Source organism: Argiope bruennichi, chromosome 9, assembly GCF_947563725.1.
Source record: "Argiope bruennichi chromosome 9, qqArgBrue1.1, whole genome shotgun sequence".
Lineage (NCBI taxonomy): Eukaryota > Metazoa > Arthropoda > Arachnida > Araneae > Araneidae > Argiope > Argiope bruennichi.
This window is the reverse complement of record NC_079159.1, coordinates 20085782-20111365: the sequence shown is the minus strand read 5'-3', so window position 1 is coordinate 20111365 and position 25584 is coordinate 20085782. Positions and strand designations below refer to the sequence as shown.

Below are 25584 nucleotides of genomic sequence, written 5' to 3'. Positions count from 1 at the left end.
TTTACAGATGACGCTCTTACTCATCTACTCTTATACAAAATTGTTTTGTTTCAGTAACCCAATATATATTTTAAAGTGTTGACACTATTTTGAATCAGCCTAGATATTTTGCTTTAAATTTAAGTAAATTAAGTGATGTTACAAATACATCTATGCTTACATCATGCTTTAATCACGACTTTTACTGAACTAATTTTTAACGGTTGTGTCCAAATAACTTTAGATCCTACAATACTTTCTGATAAATGACGTTGTATTGATATCAATTGATGTCAGGTTTGTCTCCGTGTTTCTATGCAAAACTAATTATTTTCAAAATACCCTATATTTATTTCTTTATTTATTACCCAATAATTATTTATTTCAGAATACCCAATTTTAATATTTATTGAAAATTTGTATTGCACTAGATATTTCATTTCAAATTTAAGTTAGTTGAGTGATATGACTAAAAAAACTCAATTTCATTTTGTGATGCTTTTATTTTCATATGAAATGCAAAGGAAACGGATACAATTGTCCAGTGAATAAAACTGCTCAGATTTAGCAGCTTTCTAATAAAATATTAATATATTAAACAATCAGCTAGTATTAAAGACATTCAGTTTAGACAAAACTTAAGATTACTAGACAATTATCGATATTTATCGAAATTCTTTTGAATTTCTCTAGGTATTTTACTTTAAATCTAAGTAAATTGAGTGATATTACTACGAAAAGCTCAATTCTACTTTCTAATGCTTTGATTATGGTAAAAATGCAAAAGAAATGCAAAGAAAACTGGCTAGATTTAGTAACTTTATAATCCAATATTCATATCTTAAACAATCAGACAAGATTAATTTAGGGCTTTCATCTCATAATGCCGTGACAGAAATATAAAATTTAATAATTTTAAATAATACGATTAATAGACAAGTACTATTAAATTGACTTGAGCCGTTTCATCACTTCATTTACGCAGGGACTAAAATAGCTATTCAGCTAATGCAGTCATTTTTGATCAGTTGAATAAGCATATTAAGTAAAGAGCTTTTAAAAATAGTGCCAGTGAGCCCTTCTTTTAAAAATATTTTGGGAACTATTTAAGAAGACGCTAAAGAAATGACCGATAATTAAGGACTTCAAAAGGTTTATTTTTATAACATGACGAGGCAATTCCAGTAACCAAAGAGCAAAATCTAAAGATCATTAGAGTTTTTCTTTTTAGATTCAAGCAATTTCTAAGGCTTCTAATAATCCTGTATAGAATTTTACTTTCTTCTTTCACTCCATCGACATTAATGTATTGCTGAGTTTTCACAGTATCGCTCTATACTCTTGACCCCAAAGAACAAAATCTAAAGCCAAAGGTCAATAGAGTCTTGCTATTTGAATGCAACTAATTTCTAAAGCTTATAATCTTCCTGTATAGAATTTTACTTCCTTCTTTCATTCTAATGGCATCAATATATTGCGCAGTTTTTACAATATTGACCAATACGTTCGAAATTTTAGAAATTGTAATACTTTTATTGTATCTCGTGTAACATGAGAATTGCATCACTGAGGCTGTCATTTTATCAATGGGCTGTATTTTTATCTTTTGCCAATGGGTAAACTAAGAATAGAAAACTTATATGTAGATAAAAGCGATGAAGATCTTATCTGTGAATAACTTAAAAAAATAATTTTTTCGGTTTATTTCAGAAAACTCCTTGTAATATATTTTGGAATATTTTAGTACCTGTGAATTTAATAAAATTTCCTTGATATTCGAACAGTTTTGCTACACCAATTCCCTTTTGTAACTAATTTAATTTTCGTATTGTGATGAGAATCACTTAGCATGCATTTGCTACGACACAGCCTATTCGAAACTTTATAATGTCTGTGAATAATGTCGAATTTTTTACCCATAAATATAGCTGCTTTATATTTATGGATAAAGAATTACTTTATATTAATAAATATAATAGCGTTACCTAGATTTCCGAATATCAAAAACAAAATACCTGTCTCATCAAATGCCAATGTCACGTCCACCACCCATTATTACATACGTCAGATGCCTGTGAATCTGTCACTACTCCATATGGTACGGTATAAATGCCTTTCACTAATAAATAAATTTACATCGCAAACTTGATTCACATGATATGATATTTTATTCTTAATTCATTAAAGATATTGAGTTTGTGATTATCATTATTAATAGGAACCTCCATCCTTTGATTTTGATAAAAACAATGTTTATGCTTTCACAAGTATACTGACAATTTTGTTATCCAAAAAGATTTGCCCAGAAAACTTACTTTCGTTATGTAATCGAAATTAGTTGTTTAGTCGCAGATACTTTTTAATCAAAATTAAGCAATAAAAATGCGTTAATTATTTGAGAAGTCCTTTATTAATAAATTATATATTTTATCAATCTCAGCTTTAAGTACCGTTTAGAAAAAGCCGTGTATTATTAAAGCATTATGTATTACTCCAAATTAAGCTTATATATTATTCTTTGCATATTGCAGATTTTTAGTCGGAAAATAATATAGTTCGGATATCATGTAAAAAAATCTTAATTGTAATTCATAGCAGGTAATCTAAAACATTCAATATTTCTTTTTATTTTCAATAAGAATTCATTTTTTTTGTTAATACTCATCCGATTTAGTTGTAATTGAATTTATTTTTTGATTATTATCAAAATTTAAAATAGTTACATCATATATTTACTTTTCCAGTCACATTGTTCATATAATATCTTGCTCATTTGGAAATAACATATTTAAAAATGTTTTTTTTAAAGATTTATAATGAAATGATCGATAAAATACAATAAATGTTTCCATTTGATTAGAATAGTTGTTGTCTTGTAACAAATGATTCATTTTATTTTGCTAATGAAAGGATATTATCTATGAACTGATTCGTGTAACCCGAAATTCTTTTGAATCGCTGTACAATATAGACCCTTTAGAATAATCATTTTTTCTAATATGTGCAAGTACTTTCCACTGAATGAGTCTAAAAATTGATAAAAATCTACGATTTTAGGAATAAACCGCACATCGTACATTATTTATCTACATAGCTGCGTTTTTAAGTTATCGCGTTTGCATACATGTAAATATGCAGATAAATGATCACCACTTTTAATAGATTTCGTCTAACATTTTATATGCATCTATAATTATGATAATAAATCTATATGCCTTCAGACTCAGAAATGTCTAAAACACAAAGATTCGACAAAATTTCGAGATAGAGATGGTTGAAGATTATGGTATTTTTTTGAATATTGCTTTCATGCTAAAGTAAAAATGAGTCATAAAAATTATATTCTAAAAATATAACAGAAGACGGATACAGTTACTATATGTCAGATATAGGCATTTGAAATATAGCTACATATTAAACAATAGGAAGCGAAATACAAAACGTGCAAAGAAAAAATTTTGCAATCAGTGAATGTCAAAAAAAAAGTCTTTTAACTTTAAAAAGAAATTTTAACATCGGTATAAGCACGCTTCTTAATGGTTTAATAGGATGAAAACATTAGTTTGAATATTCTCAGAACAATAAAAAAACATCGTTACAACTTGTGCATAATATTAAATTTTTTAAATTTTATTCGACATAAAGAAAATCTCGTTTGTGAATGAAATTGGCATGATATAAAATACAATTATCTTAATTTTGATAATGCAAATATTATTTTTGCTAGAAAATATTTTCGGAAGATATAGTTGAAAAACAACAATAACTTCAAAAAACTGTTAACTTTCATTTTATTTTAATTAACTTTTGAGCTTTGAAAAGTTGAAAAAAGATTTTCATCAAGAACGGAGAACTTTTCTATACAGGGATTATTATAGTATAAGGGTAATTGACTATATTGTTTGTATTCTTAAAAGTTATTATAATTATTCAATTTTTGTTCTTTCTTTATTTTTTACAGATAAAACATTAGGATGGAGTAATCAATCTTGCTGACGTATTACATATAAATGCACTTCATTACTTTAATTTTCACATTATTTTTGCTTTTTCTAGGAAGTAAATCAACCGACACCACATCACAAAGCAATAATGTGAATTTAAAGGTTAGACAAGATGCATTGTTTACTTACCATTTTCGTCATATGTAATTGGATACATGTTTACAATTTATGTATAGTTTATTACATGTTAACAATTTATGAGTAGCTAATTCACTACATGTTTACAGTTTGCCAGGTTACTGCAAATGTAGTATGTCATAATGATTAAATCAGGAATAGGCATTGGCTGGTTGCTGAAATTAACATTCCGTTTCAAAGCTATAGGTAAATTGTTAGAAACAGGCTTTGTAATTTTAAACAGGCAACCAGTTGACAAGAGCTGTATCTGGCCTTCACAGATATGGAAATCACGTTAGAGCAGGTGATGTTATGTTCATCTGTTCTAGAACAATTTTCACATGCAGGTGTTCTGTTAATGCATGAGATACTTATTTGAATATTTATCTTATAAACTGTCATTTCTATCTTTAAGCCTCACATTCGAATCAAATGCAAATTTTATTTTATATATAATCTCCAATAATCATTTAATTTATTAAAGTAAAAAAAAAATGGAAATTGACATTTTAATAATAAAAATCAAAAACTTTAAAAGCATATTTTTATGTTTGTTGAATTAGAAAACCGAAATATTCATTATTCAGAATTATGGGAGTAAAAATAAAGCTGTGAAAACGTGAAGTGTTAATAGACAAATTTCAAATAAATTGATAATATTTTTTTTTATTTATAAAGCCTTTTAAAAGTTTTATTAGAATTCTCCAATGTTCCTTCTTTTGACAATCAATCTGATTTAATTTCCTTAAAATATTATTTCCAGTGATTCAAAGTTTGTAATTTCATTGTAAGGACAATATTTTGATAATATATATATATATATATATATATTCAGATTTTTAATCGGTTATTAATAGTGTGGTTTTTAAATTTTAAATTTTAATTCTTTATTATATTTCATAATTTAATACTTTTCTATCATTAATAAAAGAGAAAAAGTCAAAGTACTTTTTGTCTTCAACAAAATTGCAGACCATTTAATCAAGAATTACCTATTATATTTTACAGAGGGGCAATAATAATTTAGGAGTGAATTTTCAATTAGCACTTATTATGAGGGTCAAACAATCTAGATGCTCTCTTTCAGTGAATTAAAATTTGCAATAACTTCATTTGTTTCCTAAAATTCCACGCAAAATCTACTTTTAGACGTATTTACCACCGTTATTTAAACATTTATAGAGGTGTGGCACAAGAGTTTCAGTGCCTTCTGCAGTAAATTCCATCCAATGTCATTTACGTTAGCAGCGATCACAGAATTTGTCGGAATTGATGGTCTTTCCCATCAATATTTTTATATCAATTCATCAATATGTTGTACCACTTTGCGATAGCTTGGCCTAACATTGTAATTTCTCTATACACTTCATACAATTATTGTTCATTCGTGTATTTGGAAATACTCCGTGCTTTTGAGCATGCGTCATGAGGCGCTTATTCCGTCAAAAAGGGGGTGACCGAATAAACGCCTCATGTAAAAAAGTGGAAAGAGATGTTTACACTCATCACTAGTTAAAAATTATATAATTCACAGAAATAGGTTTAATAACTATTCATTTACCTTTGTACCATCCTTTAGAGAAGTACAGTAGCCAAAAAAAAATCATTACTCTTGGGATTCTGAAGCGGACAGTACCAAAGAATTTCAATGCAATTTCATCCTTTCATCAAAGAATAAATCACTCACTGCACGCATTTCGAATTTGGAAGCTACATACAGCTGCCATGACATGTGTACGATTGATTATCCAAAAAAACTAAAATTATATTGCGAAAGTCGCTAAGTCACACTATACTGATAAATGCCTAAAGCGTTGCTACAAAGTTTCATCAAATTAACTTTCCGCTGAAATACTTTATGAAGGAGTTTAACTAACTTATTGACTGTCCTACGTATTAAATGATAATACATTTTATTATTATATAAATTGTTAATAATAATTCATTTTGCATTTTAATGTTAAGCAATATCTTGGCGTTTACTGTCGAAAATTATTGGAGAATTTTCACACAAAAATTATTTTTACTCTATGTTCAAATTTCAGAAAGCATCTCTTCAGTGATATTTATATTTCATTATTATGATGGTATTCCTTCGAAATTTTCTACAATTTCTGAAAATTAAGGACTTAAAGCATTGTATTTTTTCCATTCAGTATTTTTACGTAATTTAAGGATATTCAATTGAATTTCTACTTTCTTATTTTATTTCCTTGAATGCTCTGACAAGACCTATTAAAAACCTAAGCTACATATTAAAAGATTAAACTTGATTTTTCTAAAATTGTCATTGGTATGTTTCAATCCAGTTAAAATGTCGCTATAAGTGTTCTCGCATAAATTTAATACTGGCAGCACTGGTATATTTTGAATAAGAAATTTAAATTATAGCATCCAGTTAAAGAATATGTAATTAAATGTGAGGAGATGTCGTCATGCATTGACTGACGCCATCTTGCTGGATGATTTCGAGGTTCAGACACTAATAAGAGAAGGTGTAAGAACTTCAATACACTCCCGAGTATCCGGCCAAATGTGGCGGAAGGGCGAACCAGATAATAAAAAAAGCCGGATAGGTCGGAGTTCTAGGAATTTACTTCTTTGCAACCAAAACCAGAAAACAAAGTTTTTATACCAAAGGTATTACGTAATACGTATTTTCTCACTTCTTATTCAGCAGTAAGCACTTTATTGATCTCAAGCCTTATAAAATGTGAACGCGGCCACGGCCCAGTGAATCAAAGACGCAGTTGCCAGTCGAGTTAAAATAAAAGACTCTGTACTGGTAATTTATATATCTTGATATACAAGTTATATGTTTATGTTCAAGAATTTATTAGAGAAAAAGTAAGTTAAAGGATATAAACTGTTCATATTGTAATACAAATTTTGTAGTTTCTAACTTAAATGAAGGAAACGTAAACAAAACGATAAACTAAACCGTAGGCCTCATTCTTAAGAAAACTGATTTTATTTTTCACTCATAATTGGTTACACGGATATGAAAAGGTAACCCTAAGATACGTGTCAAAACTTACAGGTTTTAATTTTTCAAAATGGTCTTAATAGATGACTGCGTCTGCAATGCCTTGCCTTCCTCATTTAATTACGATAAAAAAAAACCTAGGCCGGATAGTTGCGAATCGGATACTCAGGAGAGTGATGTATTAAAATAACACAACTTATATCACAATTTTATATTTAAATATGTTTTATTGAAGGAGCAATAAATATAAAGTTATGTATAAGACCTTTAAATGAAATTCAATAAAGCCAATATTCGCCTTGAACTAGTTGCTCGCTGAGACCGACTAGATATTAATATAATAAAAATCTTATTATAAATTTTTAGACAACAATCTTCTCACAGAGAATCATAATAAAAACAATCTATTCACTGATAATTAAATGCTAAAAATATTAAAATATTCTAATTTTGTCGCCAGCTTTACCCTTTTCAAAATCTCAGAAATCTAATACATCAGAAAGTTGGTAAAAAAGTGATTACAAAATTCCCTCATAACCAATTTAAAAACCACAATAGAAGAAATCCAGAGAAATAAATAAAATTTCAAAATTATTTGATCGATTAATATTCCTAAGTCAGCAGTCTTTATTTTTAGATACAATCTAGAAACAATTAAATTATGAAAATAAATCTAGAAGAATTATTTTAATATGAATGTATTAATTAGTAAGTCATGTATTTTAATTTATTTCTCTTGGCTCATTCTTTTTCATGGTTTTTGTGCCTCCTAAATTTAAATTAACCATCATTGATTAAAAGGTCATCGTACTATTAGCAGAAAAATATTTATAAAATTAATACCGTACTAATTGACTGCAGTATTTACGTTACTTAAATTTCTTTTTATCTTGAACGAATTTGATTTTGCTAATGCTATATTTAGCAAGTACAATTAAAAATGAAAAACCTTATTAACAATTCAAAGTGATCGCATTTCTAATTCATTAAATTACTTTGCTAATGAAGCATTCTTTTAATTGAGTTCCTATTGATTTCTCATTCCTTTTCAACATCTTGAAAGAAGTTGCGCTATTCAGAAAAGAATTTGATTTTCTAATAAGATTGGAATTATTCATCGTGAATTTAGGATTAGTTTTGAAGTGATAAAACAAGCTTTGGATTATAGAATTTAGGATAAAAAATATATACTTCAAAACTAATTTAGGATTAGTTTTGAAGTTATAAAAAACATTTAGGATTATAGAATTTAGGATAAAAAATATATACTTCAAAATTAATTTAGAATTCGTTTTGAAGTTATAAAAAGATTTCGGATTATAGGATTTCGGACAGAAAATATGTACTTCAAAACTAATTTAGGATTCGTTTTGAACTTATAAAACAAGTTTAGGATTAAAAGAGTTTGGATAAAAAAATATGTATAAGGCATCTACTAAAAGGAGAAAAAAAAAGTCCTCAATTATAAAACCTCTACTAACCAGTGGGAATCACTTCCTCAAAATATTTTCGCATATTTTGAAATAAAGGTCTAATCCCCTTCCTCCCCGTATAAAAGCGTGGACCTTGGGTAAAGCAGCGAATTTCTTGTATGACATTGGCGAACGATAGCTACAAAATACATATCTTTGACTTGATCTAACATTTTTACTGAATTTCTCGGGCGCATATGTATTTTCGACGCCTTTTTTTCCAACTTTTTGAAACCAAAATTTGACACGGAACGACAGATGTAGTTCAGAATCACGAACGGTCAACTGTTTGCTTCGATGGAATTATCAGTCGTAAATTTAGGATTAGTTTTGAAGTTATAAAGTAAGTTTAGGATTATAGGATTTAGGACAAAAATATGTACAGCAGCTTCTAAAAGAAGAAAAAAATATGTAATTATAAAATCTCTACCACCCAACGGGAGCGGTCCCCTCGAAACATTCTCGTACACTTATAATTAAAAGTTTTACCCCCCCCCCCCTTCCGTAACATTCCCGTTTCCCAGCACAGATAAGACATTTACAGCCAGCTGTGTCGTCGCTGTTCACTTACTAAACTCCTCGAGATAGCCAGATGGTGGATCTTTTCACCTGGGTGGTTTCGCATCTGTTCATTAGCGACTACAGTGAAAGACTACATGTGGGAATTCCTCGTCCAAGAGATATTGATAGTACCTTCAAAGAGAAAAGGGTGTCCAAACATCTGAATGCTAAATGTTTCTCATTGTGAAAGGACTATGATAACTCCGTGTTCCAGAATAGTCAGTTATGAAAGGTGCATCACTAAAAGGACCTTCCAACGACTGACTGGCGCCGCTGAGGGAGAATATTGCTCAACCCCGATTGGCCGAAAGAGACCTCAAATGTCCAATGTAAATTAAGAGCGGAGATTGTCGACGAAATAAAGTGCGGAGATTTTTTTAGGGAGAGGAGAAGAAACGAATTGCAGGCAGACTCTTGGACTACGCCCACGAGTTCGGAGTCCGAGAATTACCCCTGGAGTGGTCGTGTTGACTAACAACCTGTTAGATCCCTGTGGTGTTGTTTCTCCGTATTGATGGAGAACTGAGTTTCAAGATAAAATTTCGACTTCGACTGTTGTGTCTCCTACTACAGGTGTAAATAACTAATTATTTAACCAAGATTAGAACAAGTTTTTCTTTTGTATATATAGGGCTGCAAAATAAAGAATTGTCTGGAAATTCTACTTCGTTATTTAATCAGTCTAGATCAAGACTTTACACCCCCCTCTTCCGGAATAAAATTTTGGACCTTTGGTAAAGCAGCAAATTCTTTGCATGGCATTGGCGAACAATAATTATGAAATACAGATCTTTGCCGTGAATCTTTTTACTGAATTCTCTAGCGAATACGTATTTTGAACCCCCTTTTCTCGAACGATTGGAACCAAAATTTGAACCGGAACTGCAGTTGTTTTCACAAGATAACATAGTAAATATATTGATTTATGTCACTCTATTTATGAGTTATCGCATATGCGAAAGCTCGGACTGACAGACGGTCAACTCTTTGCTTCGTAGCATAGTGAAGATAACTGAATATGCATTTTGTATGCTTTTCTTCAACTGACTAAAACGCAATTTTGATATCCAATAGCAATGAAGAAATCGTATACCAAAATTCATTTATTTAACATGTTTACTTCTACTTATCTGTAGTTTACATCTACTATCTAATTGTACGGAAATGTCTATCTAATTATATAACCCATTTCTCCAGTTGAGAAAAGCAAAGACAGGGTTATCTAATTAAATAGTTGGCCGGAATATCAGACTTGATTAACGTGCGTAATCAGAATTAGAATTTGTGAGCGTAAACAGTAAAATGTGTTCAATAAATTAATGCACATTGTTTTAAATCTACATAAAAAAATCTTCATAATTTATACTTACAAGTTGTTCGATATATTTTGCTTCTTCTTCTTAGGGCAGATGACCATATCTTGGAACAATTCCGAAGTGACAGAATTTCTACCACTGTGTGTCGCTTTAGCATAGGAATCCGTCAGGCTCGACAAATTCTCAGGCATTTCAGGATCTGGTCCGTATCCATGGCCTACAAGCCACTCGGATACCATATCAGGAGTTGCATTACGAATAAACCATTGTCGAGCAAATCGGGCATGTTCGGACAGGTACGTTGAAACTGTGGACTCACGAATATGTTCCGTAGTAGATTGGAGCGCTTCGTCGAAATTCGGATCCTCCTCGACGATTTCGAGTTCAGCCATTTTGACTTCAGCAACTGCAAAAAGAAAATTTCATCAACTTCAAAATGTATTTACTAACTTCAAACTTATCAACTTACTTACTTTCAAAATGCTATTACTAACTTCAAATTTACCTACTTATTCACGTTCAAAATGCATTTACTAACTTCAAATTTACCTACTTATTCACGTTCAAAATGCATTTACTAACTTCAAATTTACCTACTTATTCACGTTCAAAATGCATTTACTAACTTCAAATTTACCTACTTATTCACGTTCAAAATGCATTTACTAACTTCAAATTTACCTACTTATTCACTTTCAAAATGAATCTACTAAATTCAAATTTACCAACTTATTCACTTTCAAAATGAATCTACTAACCTCAAATTTACCAACTTATTAATTTTCAGAATGCCTTTGGCAACTAATAAAAAATATACGGAATTTGATTGTATCACTGCGCATTAACAAAAGACTTTTTTATAGTTGTCAAGAAAATTTTAATGATTTTAGAGCGTTTAACCTCTTGACCTGCGAATTTACTAATCTTCCTAATTAGATGACACACACTATTTGGAACATCTATTATTATTTTAATTCCTATAATAATATAAAGACATTTGAAACGCTATTTAGTGATTTTTCATTTTAAATTACTTAATACCTTCATTTAATTGTAGATTTAAAATGAAAACTATAGTAATTCGATGCTTGTATGAGGCTCGTCATTGTATGCGAAGGGGTTAATGATGCTGATTTTCAAACTGATGTCATATTTTGTCGAATTGACTCTAATTTTTGAAACAATGCTTGTTTAGAACATTTCAATTCTTTTGATTTTCTTAAAATAAGAAATTCATTAAAAATTAATACAAAATTATCATACTATTTTGTTTATATTGGCCACATTTTGTCATATGTTTTAAGAAAGTTTGGGGGCAATAAAAAAATCACAAAGAACCATGGAAAAATAGTAAAAATACCTTTAAAAGTTTTTAAAAATTATGCACTATTTTAAATACAAAAGCCCAATTTCTTCAAAGACAACAGCAAAAATTTCATGACAATCAGAGTCATTTTAGTGAAGAATAAACAGAGAAGTTTTACCGGTATTTCGAAATAATAGAACAAAAATAATAAGGTAGGTGGAACTCGTATATGATATGAAAACGATATTCTAATACTGAACATAAAAGGAAATCATATAAGAAGTGCTTTTCCTAGAATAAATTGAATCCTTTTTTTTTCATTTTATTGTACTCATATGATCAATATGAATGCAAGATAATGTGGCAATACAGTATAATGATGCACCATAGATAATGTTGCATTAAGATCACATATTACGCACCATTAATATATAAATATATCATTACTATTTATTTACGTTGATTTGCTGAAGTATATTTATTTCACTTACTAAAAATGTTTTAAATTTTACATACTTTATGTCCCTTCTGTATTAATTCTAATTCTGATATATATATTGATTTATCAGTAGAATTGTGTAAATTTAGTCCATTGATTGAGTTTTATTATTGACTAGCCACCTTTGGCGACCATCCGGTTCGCCAATCTTAATGCTCGTTAAAATTTTAATAATTAAAATGTAATTCCTATTTTAATAGCTTCTTTATCAAAATATTTTAAAGCTTCAAATTTTGGTAGTCATATAATTCACTCATAATATTATAAAGGTCTTCAGCCGTAACGTAATATGTATCTCTCTAATTTTCTTTTAGTTCCCGTAGAATTTATGCTTTAAATTAAAGTAGAAATGATCAAAGTGCAATTGATATCAAAACATTTTTTTTACTGAAAAGAAGCATTTTTTTTTTAAATATGAGTACTGAAAACAGAGTATTTAAACCTTTTGAAGGCTTAAACATGTTAAGCCTTCAAAACCAAGTCCATATCCGTTGAAAATAGTTGTCAACAATCAGAACACAATGCGCATGTGTGAATTTTCAACGCCAATTATGGTAATGCAAATGCGTGAATTTTCTACTCCAGTTGGAGTAACGCTATGCATATTAGAAATTTTTAATTTCCTTTATTCTGTTTTATTTTAATTCAAAAGTACTTCAGAATGAATCTGAAAGATCGATTAATTAGCAATGTTTAATTTTAAATGCACCAAATGTAAAGAAAATAAACAGAATCGTTTGAAATAATCGGCCGAACATTTGTTAAGCCTAACCTCTTTAGCGTGGGAAAAAATTGAAGTCTTACTCATTTGGCAGTGGAGAAATGAAAAAAAAATTTTGGCGGGAAAGTTAGTTTTTAATTAATAATTATTAAAATTCGAATTAAATATTAAAAAAAGGGACCCCAGGTTCACATTCCCAACCTCCAAGGTATGTATGTGCCGAATTTGGTAGCTGTAGGTCTAACGATCTGGCCTGTAAAGCACCAACACACACACACACACACACACACACACACACACACACACACACACACATTTGAGGTAATTTAAAAAAAAAAAATCCTCTTTCTCTATTACTTTCAAAAGAACTCAATAATGTTCATTTTCTGTTTAAAAATGTTGATTCTCATGAGAAACAAACTAATTTAACATAGTATCATATTCTTGACTTTTCGGTTACAAAGTTCATATACAAGGGAAAAAAAGAAAGAAAAAAAATATCAAAGAACCTTTTTGAACTTTCGGGTTTAAATTATAAGAACAAATATATCTGATTGGGCACATTTTTAACGAGAGGGAGACAGAACAAGATCATAAGATAAAATAATCTTGAATTTATATAACTTATTTAATTCTCAGTATCAAACTAAGTCTCTCATGTAAAAAAAATCAATGGCATTCATTTCCAAATGGAAACATCAAACATCTGAACTTTCGTATTTCACAAAATTTTTGTTCATAATTTTTCTTTTTTCATTTCTCCTAGAAGGCTTATGGATGAACGAACATAAAAGAGCTATGAAAGAGTAACACTTCCATAATTTTAAACTCAAACACGTACATAATTCCATTATATGATGAGATTAGTTCATCGAATAGTTAAGATTATTTTATGCTGTTAGTATTTTCGGCCTTGAGCATTTCTTCCACTATAAAGCATTAGGTAATATATTTTGCTTAAGCAATTGATCAATATGTAAAAGAAAGTAAAAAGAAATTATTTTTTGTAATTCTTATTTTTTCATTTGACGTAAATGAAAAAATAAAGATACAGAAAATAAGAAATCAATTTGCATCAAAATTAAACGATTTGTATTTTGTATATATAAAATATTCTCATCTCTGAAGCTGGATTTTAAATCTAAACAACAGGCAAAGAAAGGAAAAGGAAGGAAATAATGATGGGGATTCCAAACTTATCAGCATTTAAATGCTTACCTACATGTGCAAATGTCGCAATTTTTTTAAAAATAATTATTAACAAGACGAGATATAAACTGCATGAGCAGCTATTTGTACATACACTGAAGTTCTGTTAATCCTAATACACTGGATAATTTTTCAAAATACAGAGTTGAATTGTTACGAGAAGTAAAAATCAATGAAGTATAAGACAATCGATAAACTAGATGACGCGGAAGGATGCAGAAACAACAAGTCAATAATTGTGGAAAATTTTATTTGAACAACAGCTAACTGTACGTATTGGCATCTCGCTTCACAATAATGATTCAAATTCTTAACAATTATAATTATTACGGGAAGTAGAAAACAATGAAATAAAACACTCAGTAAACCAGATAACAAGGAAAGAAGTAGAAATAACAAGTCAATAACTGTTGATTTTTTTTTATTTGGCGATGCTTAACAGCTAACTGTAAGTGTAGGCATTTCGCTTCACAATAATGACACAACTTGTTATCAATCATTATTGTAACGAGAGCTAGAAACAATGAAATAAGATACTAGACAAACCAGATGACATGGAAAGAGCCGATATCACAAATCAATAACAGTTGAAAACTCTTTATTTAGCGATGCTTAACAGCTAACAGAAAATGTAGGCATCTTCGCTTTAGAATAACGACACAACTTGTTATCAATCATTATTTTTACGAGAGGTATAAACAATGAAATAAGATACTAGACAAACTAGATGACGTGGAAAGAGCAGATATCACAAGTCAATAACAGTTGAAAACTCTTTATTTAGCGATGCTTGACAGCTAACAGAAAATGTAGGCATCTTCGCTTTAAAATAACGACACAACTTATTATCAATCATTATTGTTACGTGAGGTAGAAACAATGAAATAAGATACTAGATAAACCAGATGACATGGAAAGAGCCGATATCTCAAGTCAATAACAGTTGAAAATTCTTTATTTAGCGATGCTTAACAGCTAACAGAAAATGGAGGCTTTATCTCCGCTTTAGAATAGCGACAAGACTTGTTATCAATCATTATTGTGTATGCACATATAAATGCCATATTTATTATAGAACTGTTTCAAAAACTTATATTTCGCGAATATTTGTAGAAGAGATACTGGCTGCTTGTATATCATAAACTAAAGTTTTTGAGATTTATCACAAGGGAATAAATCGAATAATACATATCAAATTACTATACTCGCGAGAAGGATCCCTTAGAGAACAAGACCCCTTCTCAACCTTCTTTTAAATGTGGTATTAGCTTCTATATAAGTTTGAGTCTCTCCAAACAGTTTATATGAATCATTTACAATATACTATAAAACACGATTTTCCTGCAGGCCCAATTGAAAATTGGATTCTATATATTGTGTTTATTTTTTAACAAACTTCTTATTCCACATGAAATCCTATCAATAGCGTTGTAATTTAATGGCAGGTAGTTGTTTGAGAACGACAGCTGTTCAGAGACTGACGATTCAGTTCCTATTCTATACGTAAGCTTTGTTGAAGAGGAAGCGTTCTCTTTTATGTATGTTAGGAAAATCTGGAAGCATATATACTATTATGAAATACTATTTATGATTATTGCTCCATTAATATTAGAGTTATCTCAAAATACTATGTGAGTGCACTGAATAAAATAACTTGCTCTCTTCAAAATTTCTAATTAACATTTTCTATTTTTGATTATTGCTCCATTAACTGAATAGCGTCAAAACAATATATTAATCAAATAATACATCTTGATATAATATTTCATAATATATCGTTAAACAAGAAGAAATCGTTATCCCCAAACGCACTGAATAAAATGATTAGCTCACTTCACAATTTCTATTTTTTAATTTTGTAATTAAATTATTGTTGTAGGTAAATGATTTAAGAATATGAAGCTCTTTTCAAAATCAAAAAAAAGTTATTATGTGGATAGTAAAATTATAATAATAATCATTAGCAATTATTAGGTTATAAGTAGTTTTCTACAAGTTTACCACTTTCTCGTCCCGCACGCTCTTAAAATTTAAAATATATTAAAGTAATAAAATAAAATTGCTTCCTAAAAACCTAAAAGATCAAAGAAAACATAACCTCTATTATTATCTTTTTTTTGAGAAACTATAAATAATTAATCTTTTTTTTTCATTAGATAAGTCATAAAATTCACTTCGTAAGAAATAAAGAATGGAATTTAACGTTAAGATATTGTCTTCAAAAACAAAACTGTTTCATAGCAGTTAATTTGGAAATGGAAATTGACCTTGTAGAGGTTTCACTAAATATTAATTACTGTTAAATACTTTAGAATAAGAGACAGACATAATAAACTGACTGTATTGATATATTGCATTGCTTATCAACTAAAATTGCCACTAACTGAAACTTAAGGCAACCAACCTAATATATCATATTATATATAGTATCCCAGGATATACATAAACTGATAATTAATGGATTATAGTATAGATTATTAGTGGATAATGTCAATCTTATTCATCCAAATAATTTAAAATCTAATTGGTTCATAGAGTCAATAATATAGGCAGATAAATTGTTTCCAAATTATGATAAAAGGAGAGATAGAAATCTGACATATAGTCTACTCCCAATATTTATATATCTTCATATATAAATATTCAGAGAAAATAAATTACATTTTACTTCTAAAACTGCAAAAAGGGAAATGGAGTTTTTGAAATGAAAAGTCTTTCATTTTATTTCACATGCATAATAAAAAAATATATGAAATTTAGTAGTATATACGTCATATTTTATTTGAAATCTGTTTATCTTTACAAGAAAAATAATGACGAAAGGTATTTTTCTATTTCTTCCCCGCCCCTACATATTAATATCATTTTTCTTTTTAGGCAACTTATGTTTTAAAATCATAGGATTAATGTATTTTCTTGTGATACAACTTATTTATATTTGCAGTTTTAAAACATTATGAATCGGATTGACATATTTCATTTATTTTTTTCACTTACATTGTATTATTATCTTTTATAGTGGTAACCGATATTTAAAAGTTGTATAAATATTTATTAATTTTTATTTCTTGAAGAAAATAGAAAAGATATTACCGAAAGACTGCTAACTAAAAACATTATCATACGCTTACATTGTTTACTGATATTAAAAAAAATTGTATAAATATTTCTTTCTTTCTGCAAAAACAGAAGATCAAAAATTCGAACGTCTCTTATTATTTTAAGCTTTATTCTTGTATTAAGTTATTTCATAAGTCTCTGCAATCTGTGTGCAACGAGCTTTACAATATACAATTTAAAGAAAGAATGCTACTTAAAAAAAAAACTTAATTATAAGTTATTGTTTAGAAAAGAAAAAAGTAAAAATTCTACTTTTGTTAATGTCCAAAACAATTTTTAAATCATTATTTGAGATTCGGAAGGTAGGCTTGATTTTAGATACAATTATTTACATATCAAAACGTCAAAATTCAACCAAAAATTCAAAAATTCTTCTATTTAGAAAAAGCATCGTTAAAATTTATTTGAAGAATTCTCTGAATAATTATTTTGAAACCATAATCATATTTTAACAATGTATTTTTTCCTTAAAAATACCGTCTCTTATATATTTAATACTCTTTTATTTATTCCTCTTTTATTTGGAAAAAGATGATGTAAAACAGAAATTTTAATTTCTTATATAATAACTATTAAAATCTAAATGTTATAATAAATTATAATAGTTAAAGTTTATTGAGTAATAGTAATTTCATAGTAATTGAATTCAATTTCCAATTTAATGTTCTATCTATAACTCCAAAGTTAAAAAAAAATAATTTTTACAAATTTATCATTATCAAGTAATTCCATAATTTAAATTTTATTTAAAATCCCCATAATTATTTGTCATATTCCAATAAAATGCATAATTAAAATTTTGCAATAAGACTTTAACAGCATAGCAATCAAAGTCCTTTAAATATGAATTTAAAATTTATGACATTTCTAATGCAATGTAAAATTTATGACTTTCTAATGCAATCTAAAATTTATGACATTTCTAATGCAATATAATATTTATGACATTTCTAATGCAATCTAATATTTATGACATTTCTAATGCAATCTAAAATTTATGACATTTCTAATGCAATCTAAAATTTATGAAATTTCTAATGCAATCTAAAATTTATGACATTTCTAATGCAATCTAAAATTTATGACATTTCTAATTGGATTGCAAATTTATTAATTCATTTTAAAAATTTTTATATCACCATTAAATGATATACCAATATGAAGATATACCATTAATTGGATCAAACGAATGAGATTCTTTTAAAAATGCTATAAATTTTTCTAACCCCAAAACATTTTATACACAGCTGTAGGCCGAAAATATCCCTTAAATGCAATCTTTTTTTATATAAAAAAAACTAACACTAATCCAAAATTGTTTATATTTTGAATCGAACAGTGAGGTTAAACGACGCCCAGGAGTTCTCTCAACATATTTTGCTAAAAAAATATGACAAACTCTAAAATAGTTTTGCTTTGCAGCGCCCCAAGAACAGATGGCCAAGGCATAAAATCGATCATCCAATTTATCGCACAACCTTTTTCCTAAAATACACCAAACATGATTTTTACTTACTGGCACCCACCAACGACGAAACTTCCGCATCCACTTCTTCATCCCCACAATACAGAAAATCCAACCACTTCATCTTCACGGTACACATCCAAAAAAACTTGTCCGGCGTGGCTCGTTATTTCGGGCCAAATTGAGATGGTCAGTTTCTTCTTGGACGAAATTGCCGCCTCATTACCTCAACAAGAGTTCTGGAGTATCACTTGCTGACGTCAGTCAATCACTTCGGAAATAATGTCAAGAACGGACCGCTTTCAAGGGAGGTATTATTAGATTGCCCTAGTCAATTTTTTTCCCTTGCTTTCTTTTTTTGTCTTAATGCGCTCGATTGTTTTGAGATGGCGTGCGTTTGGCTGTTGGGTGAGATGATGTTAACAGCGGGTCTTTTATTGTGTAACATTTGGTCGGAGAAGTATTGATTATTTCATTTAGATGTATTTGAAGTTATTGAAGAGCTTTGGGATATTTTTTGCTAAGATGTATTGTATATTTTAAGAAAGTCAAAAGATAAATATTGCAAGAAAGAACAAGATTTAATGTATTGTTCAAATTAGTGCTTTTCTTTTTTAAACTAACTTGAATAGTCTCCCCGAAACTTTCCAGCATCATCTCTAATAAATGTATTCATGTATTATTAACTAGTTATTTATTTTAGACGACTATACTCGTCATGAAAAAAAAATACTACATTTTGCGTTATAACGAGTTTATTCAATGACAATTATTATATTTATATAATAATTGTTTAATTATTATATTTATAATTAATTATCTATTATATTTATATAATATATATATGTTTATGAGAACTTAGATATGCATTTTCCGAAGAGGTCGAAACAGTTAACTGATTAATAGCATGCTATTAGAGAATAATAGTTGCATAAGATAACATTAAAGTGCTATCTTTGACGATTAATCGTTAGAATGCGGTAAATACACAAATACTAGAAAGCCAAATGTGTAGTTTGAATGACATTTTTTCAACTGGTTGAAACCAAAATTCGGGAAAGAACTAAAGTTGTAGTCATAAAACGATATTAAATTTCATATATTTAAGCAATTGACTTTCTGAGTTATCGTGTTTACATGGTTGTGGAAATACAGACCGACAGACAGTCATTACCCATTGACGGATTTGTAACCAAATTTGATATTCATCTATATTTTAAATGCCAAATCCATGCATCAATTTTTAACCATTTAGATCTTTTCGTTTTGTAAATATCGTGTTAACTTATTTCGAAACGCCTGACTGACAAATTTTCTATGAATGGATTTCATTGAAATCCATTCATAGAAATAATCCATCCAATTCCTAGAAATAATCCGTTCATTTAAATATCTGACCGAAGACTATATTCCCAAAACATTCTCAATATGACATTAAAATTCTTTAAATCATTTTACTGAAATTTCTAAAAAAGACTTAATAAAATTAAATCAAACTAATTATTTTTGAATCGCATAATAATTACTTTTTACATTAAATCGTATTTTCCTTCAAAGTTACCGGAAATAAGCCGAATATCGAAGAATACAAAAAATGGTAACGCATCGGCATCTTACTGCAATTATATTTATCTCTAGATGATCTTCATGTTGCTTCGAAATAAGTCATCAACATAACTTCACTCGCTTAATATGAACAAAGAGTTCATGATGAACATTTAGATGAAGAGGGCAATACTATAGAAAAATTATTTTCTTCCAAATATTCACTCCTTTTCTACATGAGGCCAGACATGATGGTAGGCAAAGACAGGGTTAACCTAAACCAATCCATAAACTTGTGGAATTTGTGGAGAAATAGAAACTTTAAACATCTGTCCGAAGACTATATTTCCAAATCATATCCATTATGATATTAAAATTCTTTAAATTACTTTACTGTACTTTCTAAAAAAAACGTTTCGATCAAATTAAATCAAACTAATTTCTTTTGAATTATAAAATGATCTATTTCACATTAAATTGTATTTTCCTCAAAGTTATAGGAAACAAGCCAATTATCGAAGAATACGAAAACTGGCATTTCATCGGCATGTTACTGAAAATTCATGAGATTCATCACAAGACTGTTTTCATATTGTTTCAAAAAGAGTCATTAAACATAACTTCACTCGTTTAACATGAACAAATGGTTCATGATGAACATTTAGATGAAGTGGAAAACACTGAAGATAAATTATTATTTTCCAAATATTTACTCTTAGTTTATCATACCTGATGGTGGATAATGTCAGGTTAAGCCTAAATCGATCCATATACTTGGGGAATTTGAGTAGAAACAGAAACGTTAAACATCTGCCCGAAGATTATTCCTATTTTCATTATATTTTAATTACTTTAATGTATTTTTTAAAAAGTTTTGCTCAAATTTAATCAAATAAATTATTTTTGAATCACATATTATATTTCTCCACAGAGTTATCAGGGACAAGACAAATATCGAAGAATACAAAGTAGTTCCTTACCTTGTTGAAGATGATAGTGAAAAGATTATATATCGTCGAATTCCGTTATAAAGTGCATTTCTGCAAGGGTGTGCAAATTCACTAAAGATCAAGCAATTAACCTTCGTGTTATTCAAACCACGCGTCTTCCAAATTATAAGGAAAGTAACAAAATCGCGCACGTGGATGTAATTATACCCTCTCAAGAAAGTTCTAGGTATATAATTTCTTTATCTTTTCTAAAATGGTAAGCTTAAACGAAATCTTCATCGAATTATTTAATGGTTTATATAGTTTTATAGTCATAAATAGAACAAATAAATTATTTTCATGAGAATGAAAAAATATATATAGTTCACATAAAAATTAGCAATTTCTAGATTTAATGAGGCGATGTAACTATATTTCTTAATATATATATATATATACACACCATATTCATATAAAAATTTATTTTCTTTAAAGAAAATCATTAATTTGATTCTCGCTTTTAAAATTATACAAACCGCCATTGGCAACCAGCTAATTTACCAGGAATATTGTTTGCATTTAATTTGAATTAATTCACTAATCCATAAATTGACACCAATAATAATTTCAACGAAGTGCTTTGAGAATCAAATTTTGATTATCATATTAATTTAATACCCTTATATCTATAAAATTTTCCCTTACTAAGTGCATGAATCTTTCTAAAGTTATCGCGTTCAAGGATTACAGAGTGCCATTAGAAAAAGAAAAATTCCGATTAATCTATTTATAATTGCATGCTGTCTTTTGCAGCATTGTAACTACTTTCTTATTCCTTATATAATCTGAGCAGATAAAACAAACAGTCTTCCTTCTTAGCTTTTAAACATGAAAAAATCAGATAATTAAATATTTTTTTTAAAAAATAAATGGTTTCATTGCAATAATAAAATGTATTGATAATTTTAAAATTATATAATTTTAAAAATCGTCATAATTCAAGAAAAAGAGGCAAGATAATAAGTTAATTTCATTAATTTTTTTTGAATTTTAATACATTATAAAAACATTATTATGGAATGAAATTTTTGGAAGTTAAATACCAAAATCTCATTTAATTTTTAATTAATTAAAAATTTCAAAATTATCACTCCGATGTGCATATTCTTACCTTCTGGTTCTTATTTGTGCGAAAGTCCTGATGATAGCTCTAGTCAAACAAATAGTCAACAGGTTTGTAAAGCTCCAACAGATCAGGCCATATTGTCTGTTATTATTAATAATTTATTGTAAATGTTTATTAAATGCTGTTTCTAAAGCAGTAAATCTTCGTTTATTATTAAATTTATAAATTCTTTTTTAGATATACACTTAAATAAAATTCTGCCATATGATCAGAATGTCAAAGGTTTAAAAGTACACTTATAAAGGGCAATTAATGGGAATTTTGAAGTAATTCTCTTGATCTACAGACTTTAATTAGGGATGCTTATAAGTGAGAGAGTGAAAGTTACGAGGAAAATTTTTTAAAAGCATAAGGGAGTGAAAAATATTGGATTGCAACAACTAGCAACATAAACAGCAATTTTGTAAAAAAGTAGGGCATAAATGAATTTCAGTAACAGCGTCATTTATTGCTGAAGGAGCACCAGCAGGATTTAGCACAGCTCCTTTGACGATAATATGAAAAAAATAGTACTACCAACCATCCAAGTTTATTTTATGTGTTGAATGAATAAAAGAAAAATAGTTTCCATGACTTAGAGCGATGAAGAGGAGGCTTAATGTGAGGAATCTAACGGAACAATTTGGTTTCTCCTACAAAATGCATGGAGATCCCACAAAAGCATGGGCAGAGTGATGAGAAAGTTTGCAGGTGGTAATTCAAGAAAAACAACATTACCGATATATTGCTCCACAAACGAGAAGAGATATAGGAAACCCTTACAGAACAAGGGAGTTAAGTCGTCAAAGCATTGCACGCATGGTAGAATCAAATAGTTACATTTCGATGTAAAAATGCTCTAGACATATTTAGAATGTTCAAATTAAAATTAATTTATATGTCTCTACACATTTATGCAATTTAGAGAAGTATTAATTAAGCAATAATAAATAAAAATACTTTTATCACTGTTTATTAACCCGTTAAATCCGGCAATTTCTTTCTTAAATGTTGGTTGTTTTCCTTGTAACAGCGATTGAGGTATCTGTTTCAACGTTCCATGGCAATGAGTATTCTGAATACCATTTTCCATTAGGTCGATCTCTATTCTTCGTGCATATTTTATTATCGTTTAATCTTTTGTACATTAAAGATAATCCATCCTTTACACTAGAGTTTTCCCCCGTCGGCCAGCGTTACAAGGTCATCTAATACCTCACATTTGTCAATTTTCGATCATCATTCATAATTAATTATATAGCTGAAAATCCTACTCTCTAATTATTTTAGCAACTACTATGATGTCTTTACTTCATTTTCATTATGGCAATAGCGTACTACTAAGTATGCATGAAATTTTAGCACTGAACAAATGCCATTAATATAATGCATCTATACATTATTGCGTTCTTTACATTCTCTTGGAAATTTGCAATGGTTTACTTCATCTACCTATGGCGATAAGAAGCTTCTGGTACGCCGCCCTGGTGGGTATAAAAATGGTGTAGGGTGGTTATCTTTTACCGATGAAGGGACTTGCCTCTATTCGAAGGATTTGTACCGTGGCCGGTGATGCCTCTTAGAACTCAACTTTAGTTCCAGCCAATGTTGTCGCGGGGGTTCTAGCCATTCACTCTTTTCCATGTATCTTAGAGGCAGGCCGATGTAGTTGTTATTTACCAGCCTTCAACAGTTGCTTACTTACAATACATATGAATCCTCATAAATACCTCAACTTTAACCCGTCAATTTAACCTCCTCAACTTTAGTTTCCGCCAATGTTGTCGTGGGGATTCCAGCCATTCACTTTTTTCCATGTATCTTAGAGGCAGTCTTACCCGTCAGGCAGAGGCAGACTTACCCGTCATATGAATCCTCATAAATACCTCAACTTTAACCCTTAGACACGACTTTAACAACTTAGAGGCAGGCTTACCCGTCATATGAATCCTCATAAATACCTCAACGTTAACCCGTCAACTTAACCTCCTAAACTTTAGTTCCCGCCAATGTTGTCGTGGGGGTTCCAGCCATTCACTCTTTCCATGTATCTTAGAGGCAGGCCGATGTAGTTGTTATTTACCAGCCTACAACAGTTGCTTACTTACAATACATATGAATCCTCATAAAGTTGGATTATTCGCTCACCTTTTGAAAAGATACATATCACTACTCATATGTCATAAGCGGTATTATACTTGCGCAGAAAAAATTCTGGTGGATGGGGTATGTCTGGGATAGCAATGGGATATGTCTTCTTCTCGTCTATGAAGTCGTTTTAAAGTGGTGAATGTTTCTAGAATCTAACTAATATCAACAGACTTGTAGACCGTGTTTCATGACATTACTATGCATATGAATCCTCATAAAGTTGGGTTATTTACTTTACGTTTAGAAAGATACATATCACTAACGTTCATGTAATATAAGCAGTATTATACTGAAGAAGCAAACACCCGGGATACATGTTTAATGGGATATGCCTTCTTCATAAATTCAAGTCGTTTTAGTGCGATGAATATTTGTGGGGCTTAACAAGTCTCAATAGACTTGTTGATCACTTCCCTTTCCACCGGCCTCAAGGAATGAGATCACTCTTAACCTAGTGAAAATCTCTTGTGAGATGACATTATGATATAGAGAAGAACTCATGTGCAGCATATTTATTGACATTCCATAATTCGCAAATGTTTTTGCCCTTCTTATGTGCTTTTATTACCAATATATGGATGACAATTCTTACCCACAGTGACTCATATTGTGAATATGAGCCGAGAATAATTATTAAAAAGTTGTTCTCCCGTATAAAAATTCGCTTAACAAATGAAAAATCCTCTGGAATGTAATATTTTGCATCTCATAACTACTGGGGAAAAGTAACATTTAAAATATATCTGATTGATAAATGGGAAAACTACCATAAAATCTGATCAGTACAATTGTACAGCTTGTGCGAAATCAATGTTTAGCAACCATTGCAAACAAGTAAAATCTTGCATCTTCTAAAGAATTTTTGCAATTTTTTAATTCTTTCAAAGTTTTTCGTCGTAAGACCGCTTTTCTGTCAATAAAGATTTACTTTCCTTTTCAGAATACGTACTTAATTATTTATGCAAAATTAAAAGGCTACACTGCCTCTCTAAGCTTTTAAATGAATAAAAAGGATGTAAAAAATACTACTATATCGAAT

General features: G+C 29.3%; 1 protein-coding gene across 4 annotated transcripts in view; it reads right to left on the bottom strand.

Moving 5' to 3' along the window:
- LOC129983942 (cGMP-specific 3',5'-cyclic phosphodiesterase-like) overlaps positions 1-25584 on the bottom strand; it is a 562482-nt gene that overhangs the window by 369402 nt on the left and 167496 nt on the right. For 2 of the 4 annotated variants that reach the window (XM_056093670.1, XM_056093671.1), the window contains exons 1-2: positions 18807-18896; positions 10490-10841 (exon numbers count right to left, since the gene is read on the bottom strand). In XM_056093670.1, the coding sequence (XP_055949645.1) occupies positions 10490-10841; positions 18807-18894 (440 nt within the window). In that variant the 5' untranslated portion in view covers positions 18895-18896. Of the gene's footprint in view, positions 1-10489; positions 10842-18806; positions 18897-25584 lie in introns of those variants that run through there. The other 2 variants (XM_056093672.1, XM_056093673.1) reach the window with 1 other exon arrangement.